Source organism: Primulina tabacum, chromosome 4 (genome assembly GCF_025594145.1).
Source record: "Primulina tabacum isolate GXHZ01 chromosome 4, ASM2559414v2, whole genome shotgun sequence".
Lineage (NCBI taxonomy): Eukaryota > Viridiplantae > Streptophyta > Magnoliopsida > Lamiales > Gesneriaceae > Primulina > Primulina tabacum.
Genome location: NC_134553.1, coordinates 14,002,371 through 14,018,361, shown reverse-complemented (window position 1 = coordinate 14,018,361; position 15,991 = coordinate 14,002,371). Strand labels below are relative to the sequence as shown.

At 36.6% G+C, this 15,991-nt stretch overlaps 1 protein-coding gene across 5 annotated transcripts; it reads left to right on the top strand.

Annotated features, from left to right (window-relative positions):
* Positions 1 to 1,635: 1,635 nt before the first annotated feature.
* Positions 1,636 to 15,750, top strand: LOC142543132 (DNA repair protein RAD5A). Of its 5 annotated transcripts, XR_012819670.1 has the most exons (21): positions 1,639 to 2,474; positions 3,161 to 3,294; positions 3,376 to 3,511; positions 3,675 to 3,728; positions 3,801 to 3,950; positions 4,032 to 4,183; positions 4,266 to 4,350; positions 4,434 to 4,715; positions 4,870 to 5,016; positions 5,240 to 5,395; positions 6,125 to 6,192; positions 10,964 to 11,086; positions 11,187 to 11,286; positions 11,367 to 11,479; positions 11,992 to 12,270; positions 12,466 to 12,666; positions 13,100 to 13,193; positions 13,286 to 13,357; positions 13,899 to 13,997; positions 15,084 to 15,272; positions 15,374 to 15,750. XR_012819670.1 is itself a non-coding variant. In XM_075650185.1 (20 exons), the coding sequence occupies exons 1-20, from the start codon at positions 1,902 to 1,904 to the stop codon at positions 15,204 to 15,206; spliced, it is 3,141 nt and encodes a 1,046-aa protein (XP_075506300.1). In that variant the 5' UTR covers positions 1,639 to 1,901; the 3' UTR covers positions 15,207 to 15,750. The 5 variants fall into 5 exon arrangements, 3 of the variants coding, with proteins under 3 accessions (XP_075506302.1, XP_075506300.1, XP_075506301.1); XM_075650185.1 differs by having other exon boundaries at positions 15,084 to 15,750; XM_075650186.1 differs by having other exon boundaries at positions 2,332 to 2,474; positions 3,145 to 3,294; positions 15,084 to 15,750.
* Positions 15,751 to 15,991: the final 241 nt, after the last annotated feature.

The window sequence follows — 15,991 nt, the reverse complement described above, 5'->3', positions numbered from 1 at the left end:
AAGTCAAATGATAATACATTAGTGCAGTAATTCAATATGAGATTACAAATATCAGTCATAACATATTGTTATTAAAATATATTGTCAAGTGATGCAGTGACTATTCAGGACTCTGAAGTGAATAGCGTATGCTAAAAATGTGGCTCCCTCTAACATTTAATGTATAATTTTCACCACATATTCAAGTAGGATCCGTTCTATCGATCATTTACGAGCCAAGGAGAACTCACATTTCAAGAACGAAGTCACGTTGTTCAGATGAACCATATACTAGGTTATAAACCCATTGTCCATTGGTATCACATTTCCGGGTCGAAGTCGGATTTTCAGTGAACTAGTAATATGATACATAGACCATTATCCAGGGCTCAAGTCATTCAGTCGTTCATTAATTCAGTCATTCAGTAATAGCCATTCGATAACCAATCAGGAACAATAATTTTTAAAAAATAAAAAAATTCAGTACAATATGACAAATAAAAACAAGAAAAGCACAATATGATGCAATATATGAATAAACAATTAGTTTATGAAACTTTACAGTAAATTTCAGGCAAAATGTCAAACTCTATTATTTCAAACTAATCAATAAAATCCTCACGGTAGAAAAAAAACTTCACCTCGGCAGATTAAGTTTTCATCTTGATTTCAATCCCAAAGCAAGATAATTTTCTATAAATATAATTTGAGTGATTTTACACTGGTTAGGACAGATAGTAAGTGTTGGAACATTTACAAATCATTTTTGTACAAAACTTATATCGGGTAGTTTTGGTTAAAATTTTAAAAATTCATAACAATTAAAATACATATCGTAAAATAATGAAACTTTCCAAAATGGCCGATAATGAATCTAGAAGTAATCGGACTTTGAAATCCCTACCAACAGAGTGGCGCTTGAGCTCAGCGCATGGAGAAGCCCTGAACACCATGCGCCGCCCGAAATTTTATTATGGCTTCGTCTTGGCCTTCTCTACAATTTTGTATTGAAAAGATTTTGAAATTCATGATGGATTTTACCCAGTTGAAAAACAATTATTGTTATTTGGCTTACTTCGGCCGTCCAAAACATTTTTTCCGATGATTGTGAAATGAATGGCTGATACATTTTGTTAACTTTAGAATATTTTGAACACTTTTATTAAAACCGAAGTGAAAGTCGTTAAAGAAGAAGGAATAACTCAAGCTAGAAATAGCTACCTGAGAACAAACTTTCTTGAATTTTTCCATAATTATTCTTCACGAATCTTGGTTTTCTGGGCTAATTCGATAGATGGTTTTGGTTACGCCACCTATACATTTAGATTTTTTTTTTTCTGTGTGTAAATTTTCGGAATTTGTGGAGGTGTATGCTATTTTGACTAAATTTGAATTATTTATAATAAAGTAGCTCGCGAGCTAATCGAATAATTATATATTGAGTTGGGTGCGGAATAATATAATTTAAAGTGTGTAAATTTCATTTATCAAGCTCGATGTATAGTTTTGAGATCGAGCTCTATTATGCTATAAATATTTTTGAGCGTTTTGAGAACGAGCTAGAATAAATTAATATTTTCATGAATGATATCGAAATTGAAATATAATTTTCTTAGAGTCAAAATATGAGTCTTTAATGAATTTAAATCGAGTCAAGAGTACCTTTTCGCAACCCTAGGAGCAAACCTAATGCATTATTAACTTTTATAGATTTTTCTTGGATTTGGCGGGGATAGTATGTAGAATAAGGGTCCTTTTTCTGCAATCCTTCCAAATCCCCAATTGAATCGAGAGTTTCTGTTCAACTATCGATTTTGAAGTTTAGTTATGTCAGTTAAATTCAAGATCCTTTAAGCTGTTATCAGACAATTCCATGTGAAAATTTTCTTTTCTCTTTCTTTGCAATCGCTAATCGTCGGCAAATGGGGAACAAAGCTACTGAAGAAGTAATTTCTACGGTTCGGTCGGTTGTGGGACCTGAAGTCTCCCACATGGACATAATTCGAGCTCTTCACATGGCGAAAAACGAACCAACTGCTGCTATAAACATCATTTTCGACACTCCGATAAGCTTCAAGAAACCGGGATTGCCCAAAAAACCGGAGCCCTCCAGCTGTAATTTCATTACAGAGCCTCCGATCACTGGCTTGAGCTTAAACCAGAACGGTAGTCGTGTTGAAAATCATGATTATGAATTGAAATCAAACGGTTGTTCAGGCGGTGGTGGCGGAAGAGATGAAAGTGAGAGTGATGGGGACAGTGACTGTGGGCCTGGGGAAGCAATGGGTAGTGACTGGTGGTTTGTTGGGAGTGGTGAGATGGCAGGGCTTTCAACTTGTAAAGGGAGGACTTTGAAACCCAGTGACGAGGTTAGTTTCTTGTTCCCAGTTGAGAAAAAGTTGCCAACCCCCTCGCCAGGTAAGGTTGGGGGTGGACGAGGTCGGCAGGTGGGTTCTTGCTCTGAGATTGTGAGATTTTCTACCAAAGATGGAGAGGTACTGGATTAACCTTTTTGAATTAAATTGTATATATAACCTCTTGGTACAAATTATCAGATGAAACTTTGATTTTTATTTTGGTCTTTAGGAACTTCAAAGCACAAATATATGTATTGCATTTAATGAACCAAAATTGTCTTAACACACACAAGTACATATGTAAGACGACAATGTCCTCCTGTGCTATATACTTTAGTTTTTTCAAGATTTCCGTATCTATATCATGTTACTTCCACACTCGTGTCACTGCAAATTAGAAATTACGGTTCAGGGGACTGCTACCCTGCCCCTTAGGTCTGACTCCTTGCCAGGTTTTCATTGGCTGCTCTCATGTTGTGGGGTGTATACTTTAATTCGAACTTATATAGCAATCAACAGAAGTAGATTCTCCTTTATCTACTCTACCATGATGGCTCAAATTATTATCATTGCATTAACTCTGTTCCAATAATCCGTAAGATATTGAAGCATGCATGAAAAATGAATGCTGGTACTTGAATAAAGAGATAATTATGCATAAACTAACATGGTAGAATGTTTTATTACGTATACAATGTTTGGCTTAAGACTCTTGCAAATGTAGCAAGTCATGAATAGTATGATACTTTGCTGGCTCTAGCGTAGGACCACATGTTTATAGCATTCTACTTCAAATTATGGGTTTTAGTGGCTGCAAGTTGCAGATTGGCCGCATTCCAAATGAATGGGCTCGCTGTCTTTTGCCACTTGTGAGGGATAAGAAAGTTTCTCTGGCTGGTCGCTGCATATCTGCTCCTCCTGTGTTGGGGATTATGGACACTATCGTTTTGGCTATTCGGTACTAAACATGCAACAAGTTTTGTGATTACGACTAATATTAGAACTGCTGATTGTTTTTATTTTTTTTGTGATGGTGCAGTGTTTATATCAACAGTTCAATGTTCTGGAAAGGCCACCTGACTCCACATAAAGTAGCTGGTAATTCAGCAGAGGAGTTAATTGTTCACCCCATCCCAACCTTGTTCAGATTATTGGGACTTGTGTCCTTTAAGAAGGTGGCTATTGCTTTCAATACTAAATACCACTGAGTATTTTAAAAAATAATTTCAAGAAAATGGATGGCCTATGCGCCAAAGGTCGTTTACACTGGAAATTGGTAAATTATGTATGACATATATGCTTGTTTCTCGTGTAATCTAACCTTTCCTTTTGTTGTAGGCTGAATTTACTCCAGAAAATCTGTACACAAGGAAGAGGCCCTTGAATTCTGAGGTAAAATAAGTAAACTGTTGGATGCTAAGGTATTCCTAACATGAAGTTTTAGTCATTGCTTTGTGTAAACAGGACAGCTCTGGTTTACATTCGTCACTTTTACATATCAATAAGTTCAAGACCACATTTTCCATGGATGGGAATAAAGTTGAAAATGAAGAGTCAATTTCTGATAATGACATTGACCATATAATTGGTGTTACAGATAGCTCAGAGTTAGAGGTAAAAGGCACTTAAGAGTTCAGGTCTTACTGCTTGTGACATGTCTTTTGACACATCATATGTTTTATGGTGGCACTTTAGGAAATGGAACCTCCTAGCACACTGCTGTGCGAACTTCGCCCTTACCAAAAGCAGGCTCTCAATTGGATGATTCACCTCGAGAGGGGACACTGCAAGGACGATGCTGCAGTGACTCTGCATCCATGTTGGGATGCTTATCGCCTTGCCGATAAGTATGTGACAGCTAATTTCGTGTATAGTTAAACTGTTGCATGCTCGGAGTTTCTTCCAACATATTTGTTGATCGGCTTTCAGGAGGGAGATGGTGATATACCTGAATGCATTTTCTGGTGATGCGGCCACGGAATTCCCTAGCACACTTCAAATGGCAAGAGGGGGAGTATGTTTTTCATGTTAACTTGCATCTTTGTCTGTGCATCCATTCATTTTTATGTTACTTGTATAATTGAGATATGATTGTAGATTTTAGCTGATTCTATGGGGCTTGGGAAGACTATCATGACTTTATCTCTTCTTCTAACGCATTCTGAAAGAGGGGGATCATTTAGTAGCTCATCTTTTAGCCAGACATTCAAAACATTCAAAGATCACCGTGAAGAAAGCTATAATTCTGAAAAATCTCCAACACCTCCAAAGACAACATCAAAGTTTACTTCTTTTGTTAAGCTTATGAAACAAAAAGCATTGCTCACTGGCGGTGGCAATCTGATTGTATGCCCTATGACACTGATCGGGCAGTGGAAGGTAAAAGCTTGTATGTATTATTAATTCAGTGTTTGAAGATGTTAGTGTGATTTAGACTAAATTGGTTGTGTCAATTAGATCAATAAACACAAAAAATTTATTGAGGTGAGTGTCTTTTTTTTCATCATTTTGTCTTTTGTATTGTTCGTAACAGACTGAAATTGAAACTCATGCTCAACCTGGGGTGCTGTCTCTTTATGTTCACTATGGACAAACTAGATTAAAGGATGCCAAAGTAATGGCTCAAAGTGATGTTGTACTAACTACCTACGGAGTGTTGGCTTCAGAATTTTCAGCAGAGGTACTCTTCTTCTCTTGAACATGGTGGAAGGGCTGTGGAGGACCTCTCCATCCACCCATTTCACTGCTGGGATTTTGCATATTAAATGTTTGGAACATGGTGTGTTACATACTTGGCTTACCTTTTTTCCTCAATAAGCATACTAATAGACTTATTCTTTTTGTTGTTTTCTCTGTTTCTTATTTGTGCTTTCGTAACTCTCTCCTTTCTTTTAATTTTGTAGAACACGGAGGACAATGGTGTGTTGTTTTCAGTCCAATGGTTCAGAGTGGTTCTTGATGAGGCACATACCATAAAATCTTCTAAAAGCCTAATTTCTATGGCTGCAGCTGCTCTTGCTGCCGATTATCGATGGTGCCTTACTGGTACACCTATCCAGGTGAATTTAGTACCACATGCAGTTTGGTTTTGTGTTCAGAAAATAATTGTAATCTCATCTTGAGTTTTTTTAAACGTTCATATTTTCTTGTATGTTTTGACTTGAGACTTACTGTTTGTCTTATTAGCCACCAATTTGAGCAAATAAACACTTGTTCTGTTAAAATTCTAAATGAAAAGAATCCTGACTTGTTGATGAAATATCATTTGCAATATTTAAACTATATTGTTCTTTTGGGATGACATTGTGTGACTGAATATCTTCAACTACTTGTCATGGCTTTAACTGTTATTAGATCTATTGTTCTAACTGTTAAACTTTGACCCTATATTGCTAATTGTGTGGTCGATACATTTCTTCGACCTGCCATTTAGTTTTGGAAGCACGTGGAATGAAAATCTCATTCAGCTGAAATAATTAGAGGGATTACTGTCAATATTATGGCTCTAATGAATTTAATGATATAATTTTCTGGCTAAGTACATGTGTTTTCAGTTGTTAATCTCTTTCAATATTTTATAGTCTCTTTCCATAAATTCATATTTTCTCAGCCCTCAGCAAATGTTCATGATGAAAAATTTGTCCTCCTATAATTGGGTATTGTTAACTGCTCTTTACTTGTATTCATGCTTGGGCTTATCGTTATGAAGGCAGATGATTTAACCATTTTGATTAGAAGTATATGCTAGTCATCGTTCATATTGTCTAACTGGTAATTTCTTGTGACAGAACAACCTGGAGGATGTTTACAGTCTGCTTCGATTTTTGAAGATTGAACCTTGGGGAAGCTGGGCATGGTAATTTGATTATACATCTCTTGCATAAACATAATGACCTAAAAGAGGTTATATTCTTATCGTACAAGAATGAATTCGGAAGAGTCAGAAGATCTTCTAGATTGTGTTTCTCCAAATTGTTTCAGACGAACTCTGCATTTTAATTTTATATATACAGTATGTAAGATAAGTATGCAATTTCATACCTCTATCTTATAAAGCTTTTACTGTTATGCTTTTTGATAGCATAATAACAATAGATGCATACCCAGCCTTAATGGACCAACAAATTAATGATTGGGCCGTTATGTAAATACTAAATGAGGCACGCCCAACTTGAAGTTGCCCTTCAAGTTATTTTCAAGCCTAAGTTCAATCACCTAGGAGAAATGGTTCAAGAAGGAGGGCACCGGCATGGACAAAAGATTTTGTGATAGGAGCGATATCATGTGGAGAGGCATAACAAGATGACCGCCTCAAGGAATAACTTTTTTGTTTTTTCTGTTATTTTGTTTCTTGCAAAGATAGTTGAGAGTAGAATGATATATAGTTGTAAAGAACCATTTTGAGGATAATTGAGAAATATATTGAGTTGAATTTTTTTGGAGTTTGGCACAGACTCGAAGTGTGCATATCATTCATATAACTGCTGCTCTCGTTGATCCTTTATCATGCGGAACGAAGATGTTGCTGAGGCGATGAGGCAGCTCGAGGTGAACTTTAAGCTACACGCTGATGCTCAGTTAGCGACTTACACCACCATGTTGGAGCATTTTATGTTTCCATGGACCTCCGTTTTGGGCAACTGAATCAGAAATTACAAGATTCCTCTGAAAACAAGCTCAAATCGCCACAGGTTTTCAATTCTGAGATGGAGACTAGTCGCAAGGTAAATATGCTCGACCCTGAATTTGCTAATTACGTGAAGGGGATTAAAATTGAACTACCAAGGTTTAATGGTGAGGAGGTGCAAAATTGGATTTACGAAATCGAGAAATATTTCTCTCTGCATTCCATTCCGCCTGAGGTATGTTTGCAAGTGTTGGCCTTCAATCTAGATGGGGAAGCAGCATCTTGGTATCAATGGATGGATCAGAATAGGGCTTATTTGATTGGGCAGATTTCTAGAGGAAATAAGAGCGCGATTTGGATCCTCTATCTATGATGATACTTTGGGCAGATTTACAAAACTGGTGCAAACAGGAAGTGTTGCATGATTTCGAGCAGAATTTGAACGCTTAATGAATAGAATAGTCGGAGTTACCGAGCCAATGTTCCTCAATTTTTTTATATGGAGCCTCAAACCAGAAAGCCGCAGAGAGTTGTTGATCACGCCGCCAAAAAGCCTCGTGGAAGCGATGGTTAAAGCACAGCTATTCGAAGAAAGGAACAACGATCTTAGAGGAGTAATGAGGAAGGATACAATGCATACTGGTACGATGACACCGATACACGCAAAGGCAGTGGCAGGGGCTAACATAAAAGGGGAAAGGTTATTTCATTCAGCAACCCGACCCAACCCAACAATACATACTCCACCCAAGCCTCACCAACAACTAATTTCCCATTAAGGGATTGTCCCCTACAGAAATACATGAAAGGCGTGAGAAAGTGCTTTGTTTCAGTTGCGAGGAGAAGTACAAAGTCAAAAGCGCTTGCCTTGGTCGTTTAAGCGCAAAGTGACTCGAGGCGCAAGGCCTACGCTTCATGAAACTCCGAAGCGCAGCAGGTCTGTGAGGTGGGCGCTTTTGTGCGCTTCACTTTGATGCGCAAGACGCTAGCTTGTGCGCTCCATAGAAGTTGCACATGCCTTTTTTTTTAAAAGCTTTGGCAGACTAAAATCGCACTTTGGAAGTGTGATTTTAAGTCTGCTTAAAAAAATGTTAAGCCCTTAAACTCAGCGGCCTGCTGTCTCGTTTCTCAATTCTCACCACCAGCCTTTGGCTCTGGCTCGCCTCCCCGCCTCTCCCCGTCGACCCTGCCGTGTTCCCACTTCCCCTCCTGTCTTTGCTGCCCAAAGTTGGTAAAACACTAATCTTATGAATTTCTGTAAAAAAATTAACTGTTTTGTTTTTTTAATAGGTAATTGTTATCGATTTTTCAGTTGTTTACCATGTCAAATACAACAATTCTATCAAATCGAAAGGATATATTGCTTGGAATTATGCAACACTTTCGGATTCTAAAAATCCAAATATTGTATGTTGTTTTTGTCGTAAAACAACAAATGGTGAGATTTATCGACACAAGTTACATTTAGTAAGAGGAAATAGAATTGTGAAAGCATGTCTGAAATGTCTGGAGCATGATAAAAAAGAAATTAAAGAGTCATGCAAAAAAAAAAAAAAAGATTAATTTGAAGAATTGAATTAATATTGTAGATGAAAAAGAGATCAATCTTGATGAGGAAAGTGAGAAAGAATTTACCGATGGATACAAATCGAGCGATGGAGCTGATGACGGAAATTTGAAAACCGAAGATGAATATGTAGATGACGATGATTTTGATATTTGATATTTCCTCTATCACATATCAAAGATTTTTTATCTTATTTTTATTTTTTTAAGAATATTTTGTTTTTTGCGCTTTTGTTCAGTAAAGTGTGCGCTTCGCTTTGCGCTTTAAGCCCCATACAATATATCGTTTTTTGCGCCTCCCGCTTTTGGCAACTATGGCTTGCGCTCTAGCAAGCGCCTCAGGCCCTAAAATCATCAAATCTTCCGTATTACAGCAACTTACGAGGAGGTTCCCATTGAAGTCCTAATTGATACTGTTAGTCAAATAATTTCATTCAACAAGGGTTGGTTGAGAAGTTGGGGATTCTGTGCTCAATAACCAAGTGATTTCAGGTTTATATGGGAAGTGGGCAATACCTCTGTTGTGATAAAAAGTGTTTGAAGGTTCTATTAGTTCTGCAGGGACACTAATTTTTCACTGATTGTATGTTCTACAGGGACACTAATTTTTCATTGATTTGTATGATCTACCTATTTGGGGGGTTGAAGTGGTTCTGGGAATGCAATGGCTCCACACTCTAGGGCTTTGTTTGCATGATCATGGAGCCTTAACAATGGAATTCTCGTGGAATGACCGACAGGTCTGCTTGACTGGTAACAAAACACTGAAGCCTGAGTCGATCTCTGACACTCAATTACGTGTCTTATTCAGTGAGGAGTCTATCAGTACTTTGTACACCTCAAGTGGGTTTCTGGCAGGGGCACATATAAAAGAGTTTGTCCCAAGGATAGAGTTGGACAATAATTGAGAACAGATTCCAGTACACAGGGAGCATAATTTGGTGCAGGGGTCGAACAACCATCCAGAAAACCCAACAAGTAAAAACTTTCATGAATTTTGCTCCATTTACTCGCAGCTACACCTTGAGGAGGTGTGTTTTGAAGATGGGGGGTGTGATAGCATAATAAAAATAGATGCAGACTCAGCCTTAATGGACTGACAAATCAATGATTGGGCTGTTAAGGAAATACTAAAAGAGGCACCAGCCTAACTTGAAGAAGCCCATCAAGTTATTTCCAAGCCTAAGTTCAATTCACCTGGGAGAGATGGTTCGAGAAGGAGGGCACCAGCGTGGACAAAAGATTCCGTGATAGGAGCGATATCACGTGGAGAGGTGTAACAAGATAACCTCCTCAAGGAATCATGTTTTTTGTTTCTTGCAAATAAAGTTGAGAGCAAAATGATATGTAGTTTTGAAGAATCATTTTGACGATCATTGAGAAATATATTGAGTTGAGTCATGCATATTACTTTTTCTCTCATAAAATCTTTGGTTTCGTCACTACACTCAAGCTAGTTGTACTTCTTAGATTGATTACATTTCCTTTTCCTTAGAATAAGGATGTTGTCAGATCAGATTGGAGCGGTTACGGATTGTGGGGCAATGGAAGTATGGAACTGAACCAATCTTATAGGAGACCGGATTAGGAGTATAACCCAATCTGACCCGAAATTGAATTGAATCGGAATGAAACACAATTGAAATCAATATTTAATTTTTTTCCAACAATCATGTGCATAAAAAAGTTATGTATGAAGCAAAGTAGTCAAAAACTAAATATATTATTGGTCGGATTCAATCGGACCAGAGTAAAATGGTCCTAGATTTGTTTTCAAGCAAGCAAATCCGATTAAGTATTGATGCTAGATCCAGTTCAATCTAGAACTGAGAGCAAACAGGTTCCAGATTGAGCCAGATTAAAGCAGACCGGTTTCAGATTGATCTGCTCGATAAGAATCCCTATCGGAAAATTGAATGTCATGGGATCTTTCCTATTTTATCATTCTGGTGGCATTCCTATTTTATTTTTATAAAAAAAGTTGTTAAACGATCTAATCTACTAAAAATCCTGGCTGAAATAGAGGCTTCTGTGCTTGTTGCTAGAGATATTCGTTTTTTAAACCCGCGAAGGAACTGGACCTTGAAATAGCTACATACAAACTGCGCATATTCTTAGAGAAGAACACAACAATTAAAGAACTAATCGATTTGAGAAGTTTCCATTTTTCCATGATTGAAAGTTAGACTTACACTTTCACATCCCCTTGTCTGTTAACTGCGTCTTTTTTCTCCAATTACTGCCTTTGAAGTTGGGTCTTTTTCCTTTCTCTCTTTTGGATACAATATTTGGATACTATTACCTATCTTGAAATTAAATTGTTCATGTTTCAGCAGCACGTTCGTAAAATGTAGTCTTTGATTTTGTCTTCTATTAGGCTAATTAATAATTTCCAATATGCCATTATTTATACTTTTCTTGCTAATTCTCTTAGGTGGAACAAATTAGTACAAAAACCTTTTGATGAGGGAGATGAGAGGGGATTAAAGTTGGTTCAGTCTATCTTAAAGCCAATAATGCTACGAAGAACTAAGTCAAGCACAGACCGAGAGGGCAGGTGGGAAATTTAATGCTTCAATACACATGATTGACGTTTACACAATTTTCTGGCTATTATGGTTGCCATGGTCTCTCTTTCTAACTTTATTGAGCTGCAGGACCATTTTAATTCTTCCACCTGCAGATATTCAAGTGATATATTGTAATCTGTCGGAAACAGAGGAGGACTTCTACGGGGCTTTGTTTAAAAAATCGAAGGTGCCGACTCATATTGATTATGCCTGTTGTAGTATACTTATCTTTCTATGTCACTAAAATGATTATTTATGTATTATTAGGTGAAGTTTGATAAATTTGTTGAGCAAGGCCGGGTTCTTCATAACTATGCTTCGATTTTGGAACTTCTTTTGCGACTTCGTCAATGCTGTGATCACCCATTTCTTGTTATGAGGTTCTAATCTGTTTGGGGCTCTGGCTTGAAGTTTCTGTATCTTGCCTTCCTTGTGTAACATCTCATGTGATCACTTGTATTTAAAGTTTTTCGCAAATTGTGCCTTATTTTCACCTCTGCGCTCTCTTTGGAAGGCCATTAGAGCATGACCTAGATTCTTGTCAAATTTTTTCAACTCTGATTTAGGCTTCAAACTATTTTCTTGGAATTAAATAATCACTTTACTATATTATGCAAGTGCTACCATGAACTGTTTGCAAGATGAAACACCTTGCAGGGTTTACTTTATAACATCATCTTTAGTATTTGAGATGTGCATGGTTGGTGTTACATGTGACTTAATCCTGTATAAGTTGTTTGTGGTGCACACTCCTACTCACTCACATTTGTGCCTGTTGCGTATAGTTGGATACAAGGAACCTTAGATGTTGACGTGTTTGCACAGGCATGTATCACTTTAGCCTAGTGTTATGTTCTGCTGGTGATTTGACTTATTTCATTCATGTTCCCAGTCGAGGTGACACTCAAGAGTTCTCTGATTTGAACAAGCTAGCGGGACGTTTCCTGAAAGCTGGTCAGGAAGGTGTGGATGGCAATGCCAAAGACGCACCATCCCGTGCATATATTCAGGAGGTTGTTGAAGACTTGCGGAAAAAGGAACAAGGAGAATGCCCAATATGCCTGGAAGCTTTTGAAGATGCAGTATTGACACCTTGTGCTCATCAATTATGCCGAGAATGTCTATTGGCTAGTTGGAGAAGCTCTACATCTGGTCTTTGTCCAGTTTGTAGGTATCAACATGTTTTCCTGTGCAATCATTATCATGTTTTATTTATCAATTATCCAAATAGAGAGAAATCAGAATGTAATTCAAACTCTGAATAGCCATACATTTAATCCTTTGAGGAGATAATCCTGAGGATGGTACGTTCTTACCAGGAAATTTTGATCTGATATCTCTGATGCTAAAAGTTACTGCCTCACAGGAAGACTATCAGCAAACAGGAACTCATCACAGTGCCAACTGATAGTCGCTTCCGAGTTGATGTTGAGAAAAACTGGGTAGAATCATCAAAAATATCTGCGCTAATGCATGAACTAAAAAATCCAAGGTCCATGGGCTCCAAAAGCATTGTTTTTAGTCAATGGACAGCCTTTTTGGATCTTTTACAGATTCCTCTTTCTAGGTAACATACTTATCCTCTTCTCACAATTTACTTTTTGCGAGTTCGTTTGGTACATGTGGGCTACATTGCACTTTTAGAATACATACATGTTGTCAATTGCATTTCTCGTAGGAGATGCTCATACTGGGGATGTGATCAAGTAATTGGTAGCATGTAATTGTTTAATCATGAACATGAGTAATCAAGGTTTTCTTCTCTCCTCTGGGGAAGGTAGGTTCAGATTGTAAGATATTAAATAAAATTTTGTAATTATGCATCAGAGTTCATTATTGGCTCTCCATCTTGTAAAAACTTATTTTCTTTAATTTTTAGCTACATAATTATATTTCCTTTTATGGTCTCTCATGATAGTCAAACCATGGTTCTACAGCGTCATTGTGTTGGCTAGATAGTAATGAACTTCATATTACCGATCATTTTCTCTCAACCACAGGGGTAGCATTCCATTTCTTCGGCTGGATGGGACCCTAAACCAGCAACAGCGCGAAAAAGTAATCAAACAATTCTCTGAAGACAATAATATAATGGTGTGTCTTTGTTGCTTTTTAGGGTCGTTAGAAGTAAGCATTTGCTTAAAAAACAAGGAGGCCAGATTATTTTAGCGATAATTGTTATGCAGGTTTTACTTATGTCGTTGAAGGCTGGTGGAGTTGGAATAAATCTCACTGCGGCATCTCATGCTTATGTAATGGTAAGTTATTGCATCTGATACGTAGTATCACTTTCTAATATGCAAATGCATTGCATTGTCGTTACATTCTTGTTAATTTTAAATTACGAGAATTATTGTTCGACTATCTCCCATGAGTTCGAGTTTTTGGAAATAGTGTTTTAACATGAACGAGCACCAAGGTTTCTGATTTATGTTTCATTAGGTGTATATAACAATACCTAGAAAAGTCGTCAATAAAAGTGAGATGGTACGAGAAACCTAATGTCAGAATGCCACAAGTTTGAAAAACCTTGGTGATCATTCATCTACATATTTCACTAATTTGCTTTTGGGTGTTTATTTTTGGGCCTTTGTTGTGCAATATACGTGTTCAATTGTTTTTTGTTTTTGAAGAATGTATAATTTAAATTTTAAAGCAACAAGAAAAATGGGTTCTATTCTGCGCTAATTCATCCACATTAATTTGGCACACATTTTTATTTTCAACTTTAGTTTTGCAACTTTTGGACGCCTAAATATATAATTAAGTTTTTTATATTTGATGTTTAATTCCCTGTAGGATCCGTGGTGGAATCCAGCAGTAGAGGAACAAGCAGTCATGCGAATTCATCGTATTGGCCAAACGAAAAGAGTGAGAATCAGGAGGTTTATTGTGAAGGTAATAATATATCTATCGGTCAATTCTCTGTGGGGTAGAAAGTGTGTTCAGAAATCAAATCAAACAGTAAATCAAACCAAACTATAATACCAAACCTATCGGTTTTGCCTTCAGGAGTAGGTCTCTTGTGAGACGGTCTCACGAATCTTGATCTGTGAGACGAGTCAATCATACCGATATTTACAATAAAAAGTAATACTATTAGCATAAAAAATAATACTTTTTCATGGATGACCCAAATAAGAGATCCGTCTCACAAAATACGACCCGTGAGACCGTCTCACACAAGTTTTTACCTTTAGGTAATTACGATTTAGATTAGTTTTAAAATCAATCAAACCAAAAAAATTGGTTTGGTTCAAGTTTTGGATAAAAATAAACGTAATCAAATCAATCACCGATTATATTAATATAAACAAATCATGTAATAAATTTTATTAATTTAATATGTGATTTTCTAGTTTGGATAAAAATAAACGTAATGAAATCAATCCAAACCGATTATATCAATATAAACAAATTATGTAATAAATTTTATTAATTTAGTGTGATTTTCTTGTATATAGAAATATTTTATTTGATTTTATTATCTATTCTATTAATATAAAAATGTATTTATTGCATTTTAGCTCAGATAAACATAATTTTAAAAGTTTAGGTTGTCTTATAAGTTGCTAAATTTTGTAACTTGTACAAGTATTTTAATTTGTAATATTTCACTTATAATCATTCTAGTTCACAATCAAATAAAATGTTCATCCAAAATTTTGCCAAGTCTCAATTCCTACTCTTTCAAAATTATAATATCATATGCATTGATACACAATGGATTTTTTCAAAACTTAAAATTAATTATCCAAACCAGAGTAAATCGAACTAAATAAAAAATCCATGGTTTGATTCGGTTGGGATTTTTTTACCTAAACTCGAACCAAACTGTTGTTGAATGCCCCCAGGCTAGATCCCACTATTATGCACTAGTCATGACTCATGCTTCATAGTCACCTCCGTTGTGGATTTGGTTGAAATCTCCTCCAAAACTGTTGTGAGACAACCTTTGCTTATGCTAAAATTATTGGATGGCAGGGCACAGTCGAGGAAAGAATGGAGGCAGTACAAGCTCGGAAGCAACGAATGATATCTGGTGCTCTAACTGATCAAGAAGTTCGAACTGCACGTTTAGAAGAACTTAAAATGCTCTTCACTTAGACCATGCTATATATTGCTGAAGATACTTGTTTGCTCGTGGGATTGTTGTGGAGGCGTGAATCAGTAGTACCGCTCATACTAAAATTTTGCCGTTGGTCTGATAGTTAGCTGGGTTGAGATTTTGGATACGGATGCACTTTAACTAAAGCAAATATTTTATGAAGCAGAAGCATGGCTGTGACTGAGGCTATGAAGCTCATGAATGTAGAACCATCGTCGTGATAGTTGCAACATAAGAAGAGCTGCTTCTTTTTCGGGTTTCTGGTATTAAAAGATTCTGCATCAAAATTGGATGGGTGATATTGTACTTTCGAGACTAGAGATGTTTCTTGCATGCGGCTGCTGGATTAGCTGGGCACCTGAACAGACTAGCAGAGGTGATTGTTTCTGTAACCCAAGAAGTTTAGGATCGCATATTTATACGCTCACTGTAAATCGATGCAAATTGTGATGCTAATACAACTATAGATGATTTGTGCAAAAATATTAATCAAAATATCAGTTTTTTTATAATAATTTAGACATGGCAACGTGATTTATGCTAGTTTATGTTTAAATTGGACCAATTATATTCTTTTATAGTATAAATTTAAGGATTCTTTTGGATCTTAGCAGGGAAATCTCTAGAATCAAATAGAACAAGTTGGTTTGGGGAAAATTATTACTGATCTCATACATTAAATATTTGGACTTGCTATGCAACAAAAGCATATTGGGGGTTGATCTCTGAGTGAGTGATGTCTTTATAATTGAATTTTTATTGGAGTTGAGCACTCGATTCCAGT

What these genes read in the sequence shown, in the direction of transcription:
- LOC142543132 (XM_075650185.1), top strand. Translation starts at nt 1,902, where the DNA reads ATGGGGAACAAAGCTACTGAAGAAGTAATTTCTACGGTTCGGTCGGTT. An exon ending in GACTTGTGTCCTTTAAGAAG is followed by an intron (nt 3,512 to 3,674) that starts GTGGCTATTGCT and finishes CTTTTGTTGTAG; the next exon opens with GCTGAATTTACTCCAGAAAA. An exon ending in CAGATAGCTCAGAGTTAGAG is followed by an intron (nt 3,951 to 4,031) that starts GTAAAAGGCACT and finishes GTGGCACTTTAG; the next exon opens with GAAATGGAACCTCCTAGCAC.